General features: G+C 35.7%; 2 protein-coding genes across 2 annotated transcripts; both read right to left on the reverse strand.

Annotated features, from left to right (window-relative positions):
• Positions 1–406: 406 nt before the first annotated feature.
• On the reverse strand, positions 407–8,709 carry SCPL21 (serine carboxypeptidase-like 21). The gene is made up of 14 exons (XM_021445362.2): positions 8,222–8,709; positions 7,871–8,016; positions 7,225–7,301; positions 6,992–7,114; positions 6,790–6,892; positions 6,683–6,720; positions 6,501–6,602; positions 4,536–4,616; positions 4,187–4,429; positions 3,289–3,354; positions 3,095–3,216; positions 1,002–1,115; positions 824–869; positions 407–688 (listed from the first exon to the last, which is right to left on the reverse strand). The coding sequence occupies exons 1-14, from the start codon at positions 8,374–8,376 to the stop codon at positions 605–607; spliced, it is 1,500 nt and encodes a 499-aa protein (XP_021301037.1). The 5' UTR covers positions 8,377–8,709; the 3' UTR covers positions 407–604.
• Positions 8,710–9,574: 865 nt separating this feature from the next.
• SKS3 (SKU5 similar 3) lies at positions 9,575–15,937 on the reverse strand. The gene is made up of 9 exons (XM_021445361.2): positions 15,590–15,937; positions 14,303–14,412; positions 13,911–14,181; positions 13,676–13,814; positions 12,116–12,479; positions 11,475–11,840; positions 11,312–11,390; positions 10,627–10,823; positions 9,575–10,074 (listed from the first exon to the last, which is right to left on the reverse strand). Exons 1-9 carry the CDS (start codon positions 15,737–15,739, stop codon positions 9,966–9,968), a joined length of 1,785 nt encoding a protein of 594 aa, XP_021301036.1. The 5' UTR covers positions 15,740–15,937; the 3' UTR covers positions 9,575–9,965.
• Positions 15,938–16,648: the final 711 nt, after the last annotated feature.

Here is a 16,648-nt window from a genome sequence, read left to right on the forward strand (position 1 = left end):
AATTATCGGTTCTCGGTATCACTTTATTTGTTCCATAGCCAAATGAATTTAATTTTGATCGTCATTTTTTTGAAAATATTATATATAAGTAAAATCTCAAAAATATATATTTTAAAAGGTTTGAAATTCAAAAATTATAATTTTATTAAAAATAATTGTCAAAATTAAATTTATTTGACCTAAAAAATTAATAAAGGATAAACAAAATAGAAGGGAAAGTTTATTTTTAATATTTAAGTGTTATTAAAACATGCACATTAGTGAAATCTGAAAAATTAGTAATAAGCTATCATTTTGGTTGTTATGTCTTTAATTTAATTGTCATACATAAATCTAAAGAAACATCCTGTCTTGTTTAATTAGTTTACTAATTTCCTTATAATATATCATAAGTGAGGAGAAAAGAGAAGAAAAGAAGGCTATGATTATCATCACCAAATAAAGATCCAATAATATAAATATTACAAACTCATACAACACAAATTGCTTTGATATCTCCCCTTAAATTATTTCATTTCTGTACTCGTGTATAAGCCATTTGTATTCCTCCTTTTCATGTCAAGAAGAAGAGACACAAACAAAGGTCAAGCTCATAAAATGCCTTTCATATAGGTTTCCCTGCCAGGAATCTGCTGTAAAAATCCAATGCCTCTCGAGGTTTATATTCTGGGACAGTATGCCCAGCTCCCTGTACCCACCCAAACAAATAGGTTCAATCAGAATCAATAAATAAATTAATCAACACTGGCAGCCTGAGATATTTGTTCCAATTATATCATGCTACATTCATTATATTAGCAAATAAATATCTGCAATGTGATACCTTTATGGTTAAAAAGGTCAGGTTGTTCTCATAACCTTGTAAATACCTGCAAACACAACATGAAGGCCATTACTATGGGATAGAAAATCGTTTCATCTTATTTGGAAATCTAGTAGTAATATATTCAGAATGAGATTCTCCTTAACAATAAAATACTTAAGAAAGGGACTAAAAGTACCCAGCAACTTGTCCATGGGAAGTCCATGGCCTCCATTCATCCACTATCTCATATCCAATTGATCTAGTCCAGGCTTGACTCCCAGTGAATGGAACACACATATCATGATCCCCACTGCCAGAAAAGTTAAATACATACCACTTATCAGAGAACATAAATCAAGAAGATTTAATGGCTAACATAAAGTATACCATGCATTTTTCATGGTATTAACTTGTTTTCCTTAATTCCCAGCAAGTAGCTGCAATGAGAGTTTAAACATCATAAATTTGATCCCCCAATGTAAATTCAGAAAAATTTACAATGCACAGGTCTTCCAGAGGAGGGGCCAAATTCCTGTGCTTCCATCTAGGTTATATGTAGAAACTAAACAATTTATGACACTAAGGTGGGGATTTCCAGCTTGAAACCCCATTTCATGACTTATGGTTAAGACTCTACACAGAGAGTTTTAAATTATTTTGCGGCAACATCATACAGCATCCAGAGCCATCAACCTCTTTAACATTTTCTCTCACAGTGTATTCCTCCAAATACGCCAACCAACATCCAAAAGCCACAAATATTTTATCAAAGACAGTACTTGATTTGCACTCAAATTTATGTCAAATTATCTAGTATTACAAATTTATTGATGGAGGATGCAATTATCCTGGTCGAGAGATCACATTAGATAGGAATTTATTTTTTATTTTATGGGTTTAATAGTAACTTTTTTATATATTGAGGATATTTCAGAATATTTAGGTTATTTTTACTTCTTTTACAAGGAACAAGGTTTTAGGGTTATATTTGGTATTTTGCATTTTCTTAAAGTTAGGGGTTTAGGTACAAATACCTATGTTACTTTAGTTTTGATGAGATTTTGACTATCGAACATTGAAATTTTGAGATATTGGTTCTTGAGATTTTCCCCCTTTATTGATTCTTTTGGCTTCCTCCTCTGATTGTCTGCTTTTCCCCCGATTTCCTCAGTTCCTCCCTATTTCCTTCTGTCTAGTTCTGATTTTCCCTCTAAATTTGAGTTTTCTATCTCTTTCCCTTACTTGTTCTACATCATTGATTCTTTTTCAACTAATTCCTTTTTTTTAATATCAAAATTTAGCAATAATTCAAAGTCCACTACAAGGTAAGTTCTACAAAAATGGAAAAAGTAAAATAATCTAACTAGCGGTTGAAACAGTGAAATATAGCATGTAACACGTCTAATTTGCTAGACAAATGAGGAAATTAACACTAGAGATTTTCTGAAGAGGCATGGTAAAACCGAAAGCACTGCCATAGCTTGTTCTGAACAGTAAGTTCAAAGTCATAACAACAAACTAGGCTATATATAAATAAGCCCTGAACTTTTTCAGTTTTTCCTAAATAAGCTTCTATTTTTTTATTGTATCTAAATAAATTTCTATTCTATGATTTGTACCACATAAGCTCTTACGTTGAACATCAGATGCGACTTGCATCATCTGACCACTGGCCAACTAGCATTTTCCGCACACATGGCGCTAATGTGCTTTTTCATGTGACAAAAATTAGTTGAGTGACAAAAAACTTTCCACCCAAGAGGTGGTTATTCCAATCCAATTTCACCATGTTAAAAGGGCACGTCATCTACCACCATTGTGAAGGATTACAATTGGCCACCAGCTTAATACTTGTTAAACTCACGTGTCATAGGACATCTTTTTGTCAACATAAGAGGTTATATAGGTAAAAATCATAGCCTAAGGGCTTATGTGGGTACAATAAAAGGATAAGAACTTTTTTGAAAATTCTGAGATTATTCAGGGGTATATTTGGTATTTTAGCCAACAAATTACAATCTTGACATCCTAAGACTGAATCATTCTTTAAGGTAACCTACTATATATATATATATATAGATATTGCCATTTGTCTAGTAACTGAAATAAAGAAAAAGGAAATAAGACTTGTGAATCATGCCATGCCTAGCACCAATATCCCCCAAAGAGTCCTTGGTTATGTTTTTTCAGGTCCATAATGAAAAAAGAAAGAAATGAGGGGGAAAACAAAATGACAAAAAAATTTCTGAAAGGAACTGAAATATTACACAACATTAATTGGAGATTTACCTGAATATGAGTGCCCGATATCCCGCAGAAGTTAGATTCTTGTGATACTTGATCATGCTACCAGCATCATGATCATATAAGATATTGTCGGTACATAACTGCCATGTACCGATCACAGTCTCCTATTGCATCACAGGATCATAAAATTACTGCTTTTGAAAACTTGGAGAGATAATGACTTTGAGAGCGCTTACCTCTTCAGCATGAATTGCTTTCCTAACTGCTGCATCATTCAGCCATTTTGTTGCTATTTCATCATCCTACACAATTCATATAATATTTTGAGTATGCAACTTAACAATCCTTTCAATAAGATGGTTTGAGACAAATCACAGATAAATAAGACCGCCATATCAGTTAAACGAGTCAGATGCACACAAGGAATCTCTTAAAAAAGAAATTGACAAAAGAGCACAGGAAGTCCATCAAATGATATTAACCAAAAAAACTTCTTAAGAGCAAAGACTTGCTTCCAATTGTTCACTTTTCCCTTTGTTTCTCTTAGATCCAATGACAAGAATGGACTGCATAAGGGGATACTGATAGCAAAGTATAAGTTTAATTATCAAACAATCAAGCATGACCTGGCCTATTCACTCCATCTTTATTTGTGAGGAAAGAGTTCCAACCTTAAGAGGTGCAATGCTTTATATAATACGAATATTGAACATATATAAGCCTCCTTTTGGTTGTTATTTTTGCTACTTTGCTCTTTTCCATTTTCTTTTTACTTCCACAAAAACTTGTTTTTACATCCAAACACATATTTTGCTTTCCCTTTCAAATGCAAAAGCAACTATCGGAAGGAGACTAAGCTTTTTGTCCAATGCTTACACAGTTTGCACTTCATTTGCAATTATGAGAGTTGTGAGTCAAGACCTATTTTAATCTACCAACATCAAGGGCCATGTCAGTACTGCACTATTTTGCTGGGATGCCCACTGAATAGCATCAAATTTGCAGTTGACAGGAACAAAAAAGGAGCCCATGAATGTATTTATTAAAAAAATGTGATACAAGATACATAAAAAGCAGTTTTCACATTAGAAATCTTTTGGCAGTTTATAATAGTTCAGAATAAGTTAAACTTACAGTGCATGGAATACTTTGGCTATTGAGGAGTTGTGGCCATGTTGGAACAATTCCATCTCTTACAGGAGCTCTAAGAGGCCAGGCACGACCAAACATCCTCTTCCTTACAGCAAGTGGCCTGTCAGTCTCACCTAACTTCCTGAAGCTGGAAGGTAGTCTAATCTTAACATCTGCAGTCTCAGGTGTTTCTGGCTCATGATAACAGGGTTCAAGAATGTTATACACGTTTAAACCTCTTATGTCCTGCAATTAATCAAAAGTTTAGAAGCAAATCAAAGAAAATGCAATTTCAAATTATCTGAACTTTCCCTTAAATCACTGTAAACGAGCAATTAAGCAGTCAAATTACCTCATCAACTTTTTGTAGTTTGCTTTCACAAGTGTCACTGAGTGGGCTATAGAAATTATCCCGGCACTCATTTTTAACCTCCTGCAATATGTAGCTTGAACTATCAGAACTATGTTTCTGAAAATGAGAAACTATGGCCTGTTTTCACTCTGGCAGATGCAACAAGTTTGAATCTAACAGCTTCTAATAACAACCCAGAAACTTTCCAAGAAAAATCCAAAAATCAAAAGAAAAACGTATGTATAAATTCAAGATTTTTGGTTGATGTGAATTTTTTTTTTTTTTTGATCATATAAGGTACCAAAACTTAGGTTTCTAGGTGCACTACAATTGCTTAGTCCCAACTCATCACATTAAAACCTGCCAATTATGTTAGTATGACAGCCATTCCTAACAAAAAGTATTAGCAACAACTGCCAAACGCTTAAATTTTGTAGAGGCTTCTTTTGGTTAGGGAGGGAGGACGTGTTGCAATAAGTGGTGCTAGAGGCAGTAGAGAGGAAGACTGGAGCAGTCTTTGAAGCGTAAATGCTTTGGGTGGCAAGTGGTGAGGGATGAGAAAAGGTAGAAAGAGTGGCAGACAACAGCAAATGAAAAAAGACTGAATAGAAAGACTGTGTGGAGGAGTCTTGAGAGAGCTTTTTAGTATAATCTCTGTTGAGTTTCTAATAATTTCTCCCTCCACACTCCAATCTCCAAGGCTTTCATATTTATACTGAACAGGAATACTTTCTTAGGAGTTGCTAGGAGAGCATGTTTACTCATGGGAGAACGTGCTTGTTATAGAAGAACAGTTAAAGAACGGTTTACAGGATATTAAAAAAATGATCATGTAATTGGGTAAGGGGCATAAGTTTTGAGTAAATGGAATAGTGGCATTTGATAGTGCGTCACGTATATTTTTAAGAAATAAGGAAAGAAAAAGAGGTAAAGCACATATCCTTCAAGGAAAGGTTAAGAGGAAGTCCTCTTAACTATTTTCATATCTGAGTCACCAAGCCAAACTCTTTAGAACTTCTCAAATGTGCAGGTAACTCATGAACCATGCCACTTGTTCTGAGTTACTTTCACTTCCTCATACAAATAGTTGTTCCATGCTTGATCCTAAGTGTTTTTATGCTTGTAACGCTCTTTGGGTTCTTCTGCGCTTGGAACGTCCCAAGGCGCTTCTGCGCTTGGAACACCTTTGGGCGCTTCTGCGCTTGGAACACCTTTGGGCGCTTCTGTGCGTGGAACACCCTTGGGCGCTTCTGTGCTTGGAACACCCTTGGTGCTTCCATGCTTTTAATGCCTCTGAGCTCTTCTGCGCTTGAAACACCATCAGCACTTCTGCGCTTAAAACACCCTTAGTGCTTCTGTACTTAGAAAAGCCCTTGGCGTTTCTACTTTTGAAAAACCCATGGGTATTTCTGCACTTGGAACGCCCCTGGGCGCTTCCATACTTGGAATAGCCCTGAGTGCTTCCACGCTTGGAACATCCCTGGACGCTTCTGCGTTTAGAACACCTTAGGCGCTTCCAACTTGAAATACCCTTAGGCACTTCCATACTTGGAACACCCAGGTGGGAATGCCCCTAAGCTCTTCTACGCTTGAACATCCCAGATGTAATTTTCCTATATAATTGGGCATCTACAAATTTCAACTTGTTCAAAGAGGTAAACCATATGGCATGCAGGGTTTTGAAATGCAAAAGATAATGTGCTTGACCTACCACAAACAAATAAGAAAACCCACTATTTGAAAACACAGATTCGGGTCAAAAGTAGAACAGAAAGTCCAAATATTATTACCGCAGCAATTTTTTTTTTTTTTTGAAAAGCACTGCAGCAAATTTTTAGACCAAGTAATTACACCTACTACTGACATCTTGCATAAGGAGTCATTTCATGGAGAATCTAGTGTTATTAAGGCAAAAGGAACTGGCATAAAAATATGAAATATCATTTTTGGGGCTGCTCCACGCACCTCATATAAGTCATCTGAAATCAGGCCCATCCCATGTGCAAATGGAACAAGAGCATCGCCATCAAATTCATCATCTGTAACTCCATTTCCCACCAAATATCCCTGTTTATGATGACTTCAGATTGTGGCTAGCAGGCATGAGTTTAAACTTTAACCAAAATAGTTTCCAGATATAGTCATACCTTGAAATTGATAACAGGCTTTGCACCAGCATCAATTCCTGAAAGATTCATATCTGCACTTTAGATTTATCCTTAAAATGAATAAAATCTAAACTAAGAGGATATACCTTTCACCACTTCATAAGAAAGAGTAGGCACATATACTCCAGCATATGACTCTCCAGCAATAAAAAAGGGGTTTGAGAGGAACTCGGGATATAGCTGAAACCACTGTTGCACAGCAGTTACTTTAGACTTAAGTATCTCAGCAAATAAAGCACTCAAGCAATAATGAGCTAAATTTGTTATAACATTTCTATCCCTTCTCACCTTGAGAAGAAATGCATGCGTGTCAGTGGCAGTCTGTAGGTCACCAGTTACATAATCACTTTGATTCTTTGAATAAGAAAGCCCAACCCCAACAGGAGAATCTAAATATATAATGTTGGAGACCTGAAATAAAAATTGTGAACTAAGAAATTGTACCGCAATGGGGGCAAGGAGTATAAACAAATCAAACATCTCCTTTTTTCCCCTATCAAAAACAACTAGAAAATTACAACCTTGGACCAACTATAAAGATTGAGATGCAGTTGGGGCAAACTTCCACTTGTCTTCGCTGCTTCAAAATTGAAAGGACCTGGAATGAACAATAAAAAGCAAGTGCTATATATTGATAAAATTTCTCAGAACTCTCCGTCTACAAAGAATAAGGTGCTGTACTAGAGGTGAAAAGGGCACCACAGGCAATCATTTCAGCATTCATCTTGGCCGTCTAAAATGGAGTACTCTGAAGGAAATTAAATGCAATCTGTTGAAATTCAAATTTTTCTTTTTTGTTTTTTATCTGAAACATGAATTTATCTTATTCTAATTCACTACAGTGAAAAAGAGGATCCATGAAACCTCAGTAAATTATGCAACTGGCCACAAAATAGACCCACATTAATTTTCACCAAGGGCAAAACAGAACAACTGATTTAAAATAGGGCATTCCTGATCCATCTAAGTGAATACCAGTCCATAAATTGCAGAACTTCATTTCACCTTCCATTGCGCATTAATCTTAGAGTTCAATTAAATATTTCCAAAGTCTAAAAACCCAAATGAACTGATTACTTGGGAACAACTAAGGTGAAACAGAAATATCTCAATATCAGATTAAAAATATGAAACATCTTTTATCGATTGATGGTATATAGTGTATACCATGCTCATAAACAAAACCGTCAAAGCTAGAGCATCCAGGTCCACCATTGAGCCAAAGAACCACTGGATCCTCCGATGGCTTCCTTTCAGATTCCACAAAATAGTAAAACAGATTCTTTCCATGACTTTGATCAATATTCACATACCTTCAAGCAATAAAGAAAAATCCACATAACAAAATAAACCAACCAAACTTAGTATTTAGCAATAATTTACCAAATTCATGGATAATCCTTCAAAAAAAAAATTCCCCATGAGTTTGACCAGCAATAGTAATAATTCCCAGGTTATGGGAAACTAGAAGAAAAGCAATGAACTAAGAAAAGATGAAAATATCGAATCAGGGAATACCCGGAATAGTGCTTCGAAAGGAAAGTGCCAGCAAAACCAGGAAGCTGAGTGACCAGAGCGTTCTCAGGAGCTGACTGAGTAACTACTACCACAAAGCTAAAGAAGAGGCAAAAAGTTATGACTTCGTAAAAGCCAAGAGTAGTAGCATTAGCCATAGCTATACTTGTTAGTAGAACTTCCGCTATGGGTATTTATAATTGGGTAGGGAATTCGAGCCTGCTCTTTAAGTAAGGTATTAATCAATTAGTCAAATCTCGGGTACAGAACTTCCACTATGGATTGATTGACAATTTTTTGTGGAATTTAAAGAGGCTGTTTCTCTGACGTGTGCCAACACACTGTTTGATATGGTGAGGATAATGATTCTAGCACAAATTGATGGGTTTTGTCAGTATGCAACTTGGTCTAGCTTTTTATGCTTTCAAGGCAAGACAAGCAAAAGACAAAAAATTGGTCTGAGTAAAGTTTGTGATCCATTGAGACAGAAACTCACGAGTTTGAGGCTTTGAGGTCGATTGATGGGTTTTTGACAAACGGGCAGAATAAAATCCCAAGTTGTTGGTTGAGGATTCATTTAACTGTTTTTACAAGCTGATTTGGAAGCACGATTGCTTGCCTTCACTTAACGTCTGCGTTTTCTTTGTGCAATCCAAGTTAGCATAGTAACTTAGGAAGAAATTTGTCAAAAAACACACATTGGGTTCAGTGAGTTTACATCAATCTGATGTTAGCCTTCACATGCTTTATCTTTAAGGCTTTGTTATTTGCCTTATTGGTTTTCAATCTATTTCTAGTTTATACAAGTTCTCGCACAAAATGTTAAAACACCCTTTGGTTAGGGGATCACCACCATTCTATTACCAATGTTTGTGGTTGGATACATTACCTGCAAAGAATGGACCACCTTAACTCCACCAACCATATTTACTATGCATTTCTTGATATCCTCAACTCATCTTGATGGCATTTTTATAATAAAATGAAAGAGTACTGGTAGACTTCAATCATTGCTCATGGAGGATTGAAGTTCTCAATTTTTTATTTTTTATTTTTGCCTTTTATCTGTTGCTGGTCAATGCCTTAGCCACTACCCATTACTCCCAATAATGCCACTTATGCATCCCCTGTTTGATACTCCATGTGAAAAGAAATCGCAAGCAAAGTGCATGTGAAATGCTCTTGATGCATGCAATGCTTGATTACTTTCAAGTTTGATGATTCAAAGCAGAAATTGGAGCAAATGGTTTATGACTCTGCAAACAAAAGTGAAATGCTCGACAAGGTTATAGAGAATAATTATGCCCCTCGGGTCCACAAAAACATTGTGTCTATAACTCATCAAGCAAGGTAGGATTACAAAATATATTTAACTAAATATGAAGAGATTCAACAATATCATGGGCTAAAATTTTGCATGATACACTACCAAAAAAAAATCTTAAATTACAGACTACCAGTACAATTTCCTTTACAGTCAGTTGCTGTTCTTAAAGCCTTTATGTGCACCTATTTCAATGGCATAACATGCAGTTTTTCCGGCAGGTTGAATGATACAAGTTCAACAAGAATAGTACAGGATTTTCAGGTAACAAGATTGTAAGCTAGTCGCTGTCCATAATTTTGTTTCCCAACCAAACTAAGGCCATCTGATCTATAATATTACTATTTCCCACTGACAGAGGCTTTGTATTGCTGGTTCAGCAGTAAAATTATGGTGCTTACTTGATTTTCTTTCTCACCATTGTTACCTGAGAGAATGCCCAATTAAGGCTATGATTAACAGAATGAAAACTGTTTTACTTGAATCAGAAATTGATGGTGCACCAGAAAAATTAACCCTTTGAGCCTGATCCCTGTAATTACAGAGAAAAATAAAGAAATTAGCAACCAATAAAAGGAAAATAGTAGCAAACAAATTTGTAGAAAATCTCCAACACAACAGCTGTACTTGTACATATCCCATCGGCCTCGTGATGGCATTTCTTGTGGGATCTTGACAGATCCCATACTCAAATTTTCCTTCAGTAGAATAACAATATTGTTGTACCAGAATTTTTTTTTTTCTACAGGAATGTAGTACATCCTTTTCCAAAAACAAGGTTGTTCAATGGAGAATTTGAGCATGAAATTTTCTTTTTCTATAGTCTCTCAACAATTTGGACGTGCAGTGACTCCAAGAGTTTCCACCTCTATCACTTTTAAAACTGGGGTAACTTTAACAAGATGCCCAGGAGATATAAAGACGACCATTAACCCTAACAGTATCACTAATGGAGGGAAACAATCTAGACTTGATCAATTGAAAAAGTGAAGGTTCAATCTAGAAATCTCCATGAATAATTCCCCCATAGGAAAAATGTAACAAACTATAGAAGAGACCGAACCACATTGTTTTGAGATCTTACTTCTGTAATGACGAAAGGATACCACAATATATGGAATTTTCAGGCAACAGAACCTCAGATTGGTCAACCTCTGGATTCACAACACTCACATAAACTTCTTGGCCTAGATACCATGAATCAAGATTCTGCGCACGTAAATTCCAAATGCCCGCATTGTCAAGAGAAACCAATATTGCTGTCCAGGCGCCAGAAAAGACCTGCAACCAGGTTTAAATGTTAGGAGTGGTTGTTCATAGATGAGAACTTAAACATATAAAAAATTTTCAGTAACATTAGTACTCAACTACTTGAAAATATTTAATAGGAAAGTACATTAAAAAGGCTAAAAGCAGAATGTAGCTACTGAGTGTAAACTTCAGAAACTTAGATTGAAGGATGAACTCAGTTTAACAAAAGAAGCCACAAACTAGAAAAATCTTGCTCTTTTTCTATGATAAAGATAGTCAAGCTTCCTTAATCTGAGCACTTTAGGCTAACTTTTATAAGCCCTACAATGAAGTTGGACTGGCAATTTCTCAAGAATAGGTTTCCCCTTGTTTTGTTTCTCAAATCAAGATCAAGATTCCTTTCAATGATTTGATAAAGATCTCTTTCCTGTTTTCTTTTCTCTTACCTTTTTCACCACATTTTTACTGAGCAGTTTCATCAGAAAGCATTTGTGATCAAGATTACAAGGCAGGGGTACCTGTGTTGTAGAGCGTGCAACACCATCCCATTTGTTGTATGTGCCTCTGCTATTCTCAGTCCACACCCCAAAATCCATACTGCGATAGTGATGGAAATTTGTCAAATTCATGCATCCCCACATCCGAGGAAGCGAAATAAGATATCAGAAGCTAAAAGCTCACCCTACAACAAAGAAAGCATAGCCATCCAGATGGTAGCTCTGTACCGTGGTGTCATTGTTCTGAAAGATTATTTCCATAAAACCTTTGAAAGTACCATTAATTAGAGATGTATCAGTTTTGGGAGGTCTGTTCATCAGTCTATTTGGAAAATCAAGCTTGTAGACCCCGGGAATGTTGAACTGCTGAGCAAGTTTTATGGGTGTTGAAGGTGCTAAGTATGAAATACCATTAAGGGTTGTACGCCGTTTTCCATCTATAAGCTCTGCAGGCCTATTAAGGATCACATACACGTCTGTCACGGTAATCTGGCCATACTTGAAAGATCCTTGAGGGTTTGGACGTGCAGCACCAGCAGAGACATTCCACCTATAAATGCACCAGAATGACAAAGATATAGTTAGCGTACCATTGATGAGAACTTCATGGTTTCAGTTTAGCAGCACATTCAGCAGTTGAAAAGTCAATTTCATCTTGACCAAAATATCTGTCAGCATTTAGATAAAGGAAAAAGCAATCTTTACAACTGCTCGACGTTTTAAATATGAGGGTTTTTTAAGCATACAATTCTTATAGCAGCTCAAAGAAAAATTTTCTAGTATATTTTGAACTTTGATTAAAACAAATATAAAATGAACTACAACCTTATTGATCTTGCTTGATTCATTGAGAAATATGTGTCATAATCATTAGGAGGATCGGGAAGAGGACCTGAGGCGGGTCCTTGAGAATTGGAGTAGTGCAAGATGGCGACTCCAGTAACTTTAGCCCAGTCAGATGAATTGACAAACCGAGGACTGGCTACAATGTAATAATCATTGCTAGCATTCTGGTCCATGGTAACCAAGAATGAGTACGACTGACCCACATGAATATCCATGTTTGTGTAGTTTTGCTGAACTGTGTATGATCCTTCAGTCTCAACAAGAAGTAGGTTGTGGCCTTGGATTCTGAAATTCAAGCTAGTTGAAATTCCAACGTTGTGGACCCTGAAGCGATATGTTTTTCCTGTTTCAGATAGAATATTAAACATCAGGCTATTACCAGAGGCACCAGAAAAGGGAAGTCGATGGTATAGTGTCAACAGAGTATTGCAGCAAATTCCAAACATATCACATCAATGATCCAAACATAGCAAAGATATTATGTTGTAATTTGTAAAACAATACAGGGCCACAGGTGGGTATGACAATATAATCAAGCACAAGGACACAGCAATACACATGGATTTAGAATTTCATAATATTAACATAAATATTTAATATAACAATGTAACAGTCATCTGCTTCGAAATAAATCTCAGACAGCAAGTTATGAAAAGAAAGGTTTCTTCACCAAAATACAAAGAGCCTTCTCATTTTACAAGGTATCTAATTATATTAAGTTTAATCTGATTCATGTCTATCCAAGCATCAAATACATATGGATTTAGAATTCCATAATATTAACATAAATATTTAAAAATAACAATTTAGCATTCATCTGCTTTGAAATAAATCTCAGACAGCAAGTTATGGAAAGAAAAGTTCCTTCACCAAAATACAAAGAGCCCTCTCATTTTGCTAGTTATCTAATTATATTAAGCTTAATCCCATTCATGTCTATACATGCATCAAATAAGCATAGACAAGTATCACGACTAAAAAGTCTGACATCACATGGCCATTTTTCACAAAAATTCAGGTAAACTGAACCATATCTAATTTCTTGTTTCCAAATTTTCAATAAACACAAAGAACTACAGCATGCAAAGAACCAGAACAGAAGAAACTGGGATTCTGTCATAAATGCAAGTACAAAACCAGAAAAGCATCCCCCAAAAAAATCAAGTGCAAAAATATTATTAGTAATTAATTTGCAAAGCCATGAAAAGCAAGATACACTTGTCTAATGGTATGAAAATGTAAAGCCATGCTTCAAATTTCATGGAACATCCAAGCCTGCCCTCCAAAAACTAACAATGAATTGATAGGTATTTTCAGATGTCTAGCATATTGAATATCTGCTATTATCCTTCATGGAGAATGTACAAATGAAACCCATCATCTAGGACTAGCTAGAAGCCTAGAATAAATATACTTCTCAAAAATATGGAAGATGGTATGATTTATGTATATATAAGTTTATTACTACAAGCAAGATAATGTTCAGTGAATGGAAACAACAGCAAACCAAGTGTTGCACGCACACCTTCAGTTGTGTACCTGGTTCAACATTTATGATCTGGTAAAAAATCCCATCTTCAACAAGCGTTTGATCATAACGATATGGACCCAGTCCATTGATAAGGATACCATTGGGAACTCCAAGGTCAACTCCATTTTCAACATCTTTCCTTAATCCCTGTTTTTGCACAAGAGCAATTGTTTAGTACCCAAAATTTCACTAAATTAGCTGACAGACACAAAAGCATTGAGCTAAATCAAAATTTATGCAGACCTTATGACTCTTAGTATACCAGTCACTAATAAAGATAGTAATATCACCATCAGGTATCCCAAAGGGTAGTGGAATGACATCTCTGTTGTTTATGATAATTCCTCCATAGCCACCTGCAGCTCTTTGGAAGTTTAGGGAAGGGAAGTAAAAGAAACTCCCTATTTGATCTTTGACCTGAAACTCATATGTCCAGTTCCAACCAGCAGGAATCGGACAATTAGTACCCAAAACACCATCTTGCCAAGAGTTTTTCCTATGTTGTATACCGTTCCTGCATTAAAAATCAATATTAAGACAGATATCATTATTTTTCCTTTTTGATGGAACCAAATAATTGATTTATCTCCTTCATTTGATCTTTTTTAATCATTCATGGCACATGTATTTTTTACCATGTAAGCAGAAGTGGCTCATCAAGATCATTCTTAACATTGACAACAATATTCCAATTTGTAGTGATGTTGAGGATTGGTCCTGGAAACTGCCCATTAATACCAATCACCTGGAGTAATGGTATTAAAAAAAAAAAAAGGTCAGCAGCCAGCGTGTATCAGCTCTATGTAAACAACCTTCCAATGATCAACATATAACATAGGTTTGGGCCACACTTCTGATTAAAAGGTGACATGAGTTGAGGTGCTGAACAGGCAAGACATAGACTAACATATGGATTCCAACATCATTGAGACAAAAACTATAACAAACTAAGCCTTTTCACTATGTAGCGTTCATCATTTGGGTCATATTTCACCATTGTAATTTATCACATTCAAGACCATAAGCACAAACTATTAACAAGTTAAATTCAAAATGTGGCAAAATGCCACTATTAAAAAAAACCAAAGTTTTAGAAATAAAGGGGAAAGAGATACACATATTAGCCTCCATGTATGGTGAACATGTTCGGAAGTTTTTTGCTTCAGTATCAGTAGTTTGAATTGCTCATTATATTAACTAGTATAATTTATCAATATATTTCATGGAAGTTCAACATTTACTGCTATCAATTCAGGAGATAAACAATTTGAGATTCACCTGGAATTAACATACTATAACAGCCTTTGAAACATGAATTTTTTTTAAAAAAAATGCATATTAGGGCCAGCAAGTAATTCAAAGTATAGATTCTGCATTACCAACATAAATAATTCGACGGCAAGTAATTCGCTCAGGCCAGTATGTTATTTAATGTCAAAATTTGGCATGGTATAGACAAAAGCTACCATTTTTGGAATTAAATTGCCTCCTTAAGGACGTTCAGAACAATTATTAGGCAGGCATACTAGGCAAGCATAGTCTATATTTGATTCTAGGGACCGTTTTCTTGCCATAATTAAATAACAAGTGCATGTCGAAAGTTCCTAGTTATCTTGATAACATGATTAGGCAACTCTAAAACCCAACTTCTCAGAATAGGATACTCATTATCATTTACTACTTCAAAAGAACCAGCAGTAATTTAACTCCTTATAGTTACAGTAAATTCACAAATTACACCGTAACTTGTTTACTTAGCAGAAAAAAATCGAAATCCACAGAGAATTCTACATATAATTCACAACATACCATTTTTATCCGAAATCCTAACAACCATTAAGCAGTAGAAAAGAAAGATCAAATCTTGAAACAAGTACATCAATTCCACAAGCAGAAGAAAACTGGACCAGAAGATAATGAACCTGTTGCTTAGCACCAAGTGGAGAAGTCGTGAGGTAAGAAACAGTCCAATCATAGAAGACAAAAGGGTCACCTGCCAAAGAAGCAGTCACCAAACATGCCAGCACAAAGAAGAAGGAAGAAAGCCGGAAATAGGGTGACCCAGACACCATTGGATCTCTCTCTGGAACACAGGTTGAGCTTTGGGGTATCTTATCTTCTTCGATGTAAAGATAAAAGAAAGAAAATTTGGAGTATTGCAGTGTTGGCTAACTGGGTTAGTGAGTTTGAGAGTGCCGAAGTAGAGTCACATGGTAAAGTGGCAGAAGGCCATGTTTGGACACAGCTAGGGTGGCCTTTGAGGCGCCAGTTTCTTCTTTTCTGGTTTTGGGTCCCATTCTTTTTCATGTCCCGCTGTCTAATTTCAAAAGACAACTGACCCACCATGACTTTCAATTTTAAGAAGAGTAGGTCCAATCAAAAAACAAAATACGTTAGTTCCTGTTTAGAATGGAAGTTCATCAATATCCTAGACACTTGTTAAAAGTAAATAAATGAGAAAAGCTGAAATGCCAAACTCTTTTTACCGACAGATTAGGGCCATCTCAAATGCAATTTGCTCTTTGCATTCACATAGCTGAGCTCAGTTCAATCTGGATTCACTGTATAATAATTTTTCCTTTTAAATCTTCTTCACAATTCAAGTACTGTAAGCTGAGCATTGATTTTTTCAGACATGTGCCCTCTTTGACACCTTGGTTGATCCCAAAGCCATTCTTCAATTCTTTGTTACAGATTTTGATGGTAGAAGCTTTTCTTCTATCCAAGCAAATAATTGCTTGTAAATTAACTCAGGCTTCTCCCTTAAGAGGTTGAACTAGATATCATCACTATCACAAAGGGGCGTCCATTCTAACACGACAAAGGAACAGGTGTCTGAATTTTGGTTTTTATAGTAATCCTCAACCTTTTGTTTTGTTTGTAATACCTTGTACTTTGAAAGATAAAGTTTTTTCTTTTACAGAAATTGACTATTTCATATTATTAGAGATAGCATGACTTGTTCTTATTTTTATTTTGCT

Source organism: Theobroma umbraticum, unplaced genomic scaffold, assembly GCF_002168275.2.
Source record: "Theobroma umbraticum cultivar Fairchild unplaced genomic scaffold, ASM216827v3 scaffold_44.0, whole genome shotgun sequence".
Classification (NCBI taxonomy): Eukaryota; Viridiplantae; Streptophyta; class Magnoliopsida; order Malvales; family Malvaceae; genus Theobroma; species Theobroma umbraticum.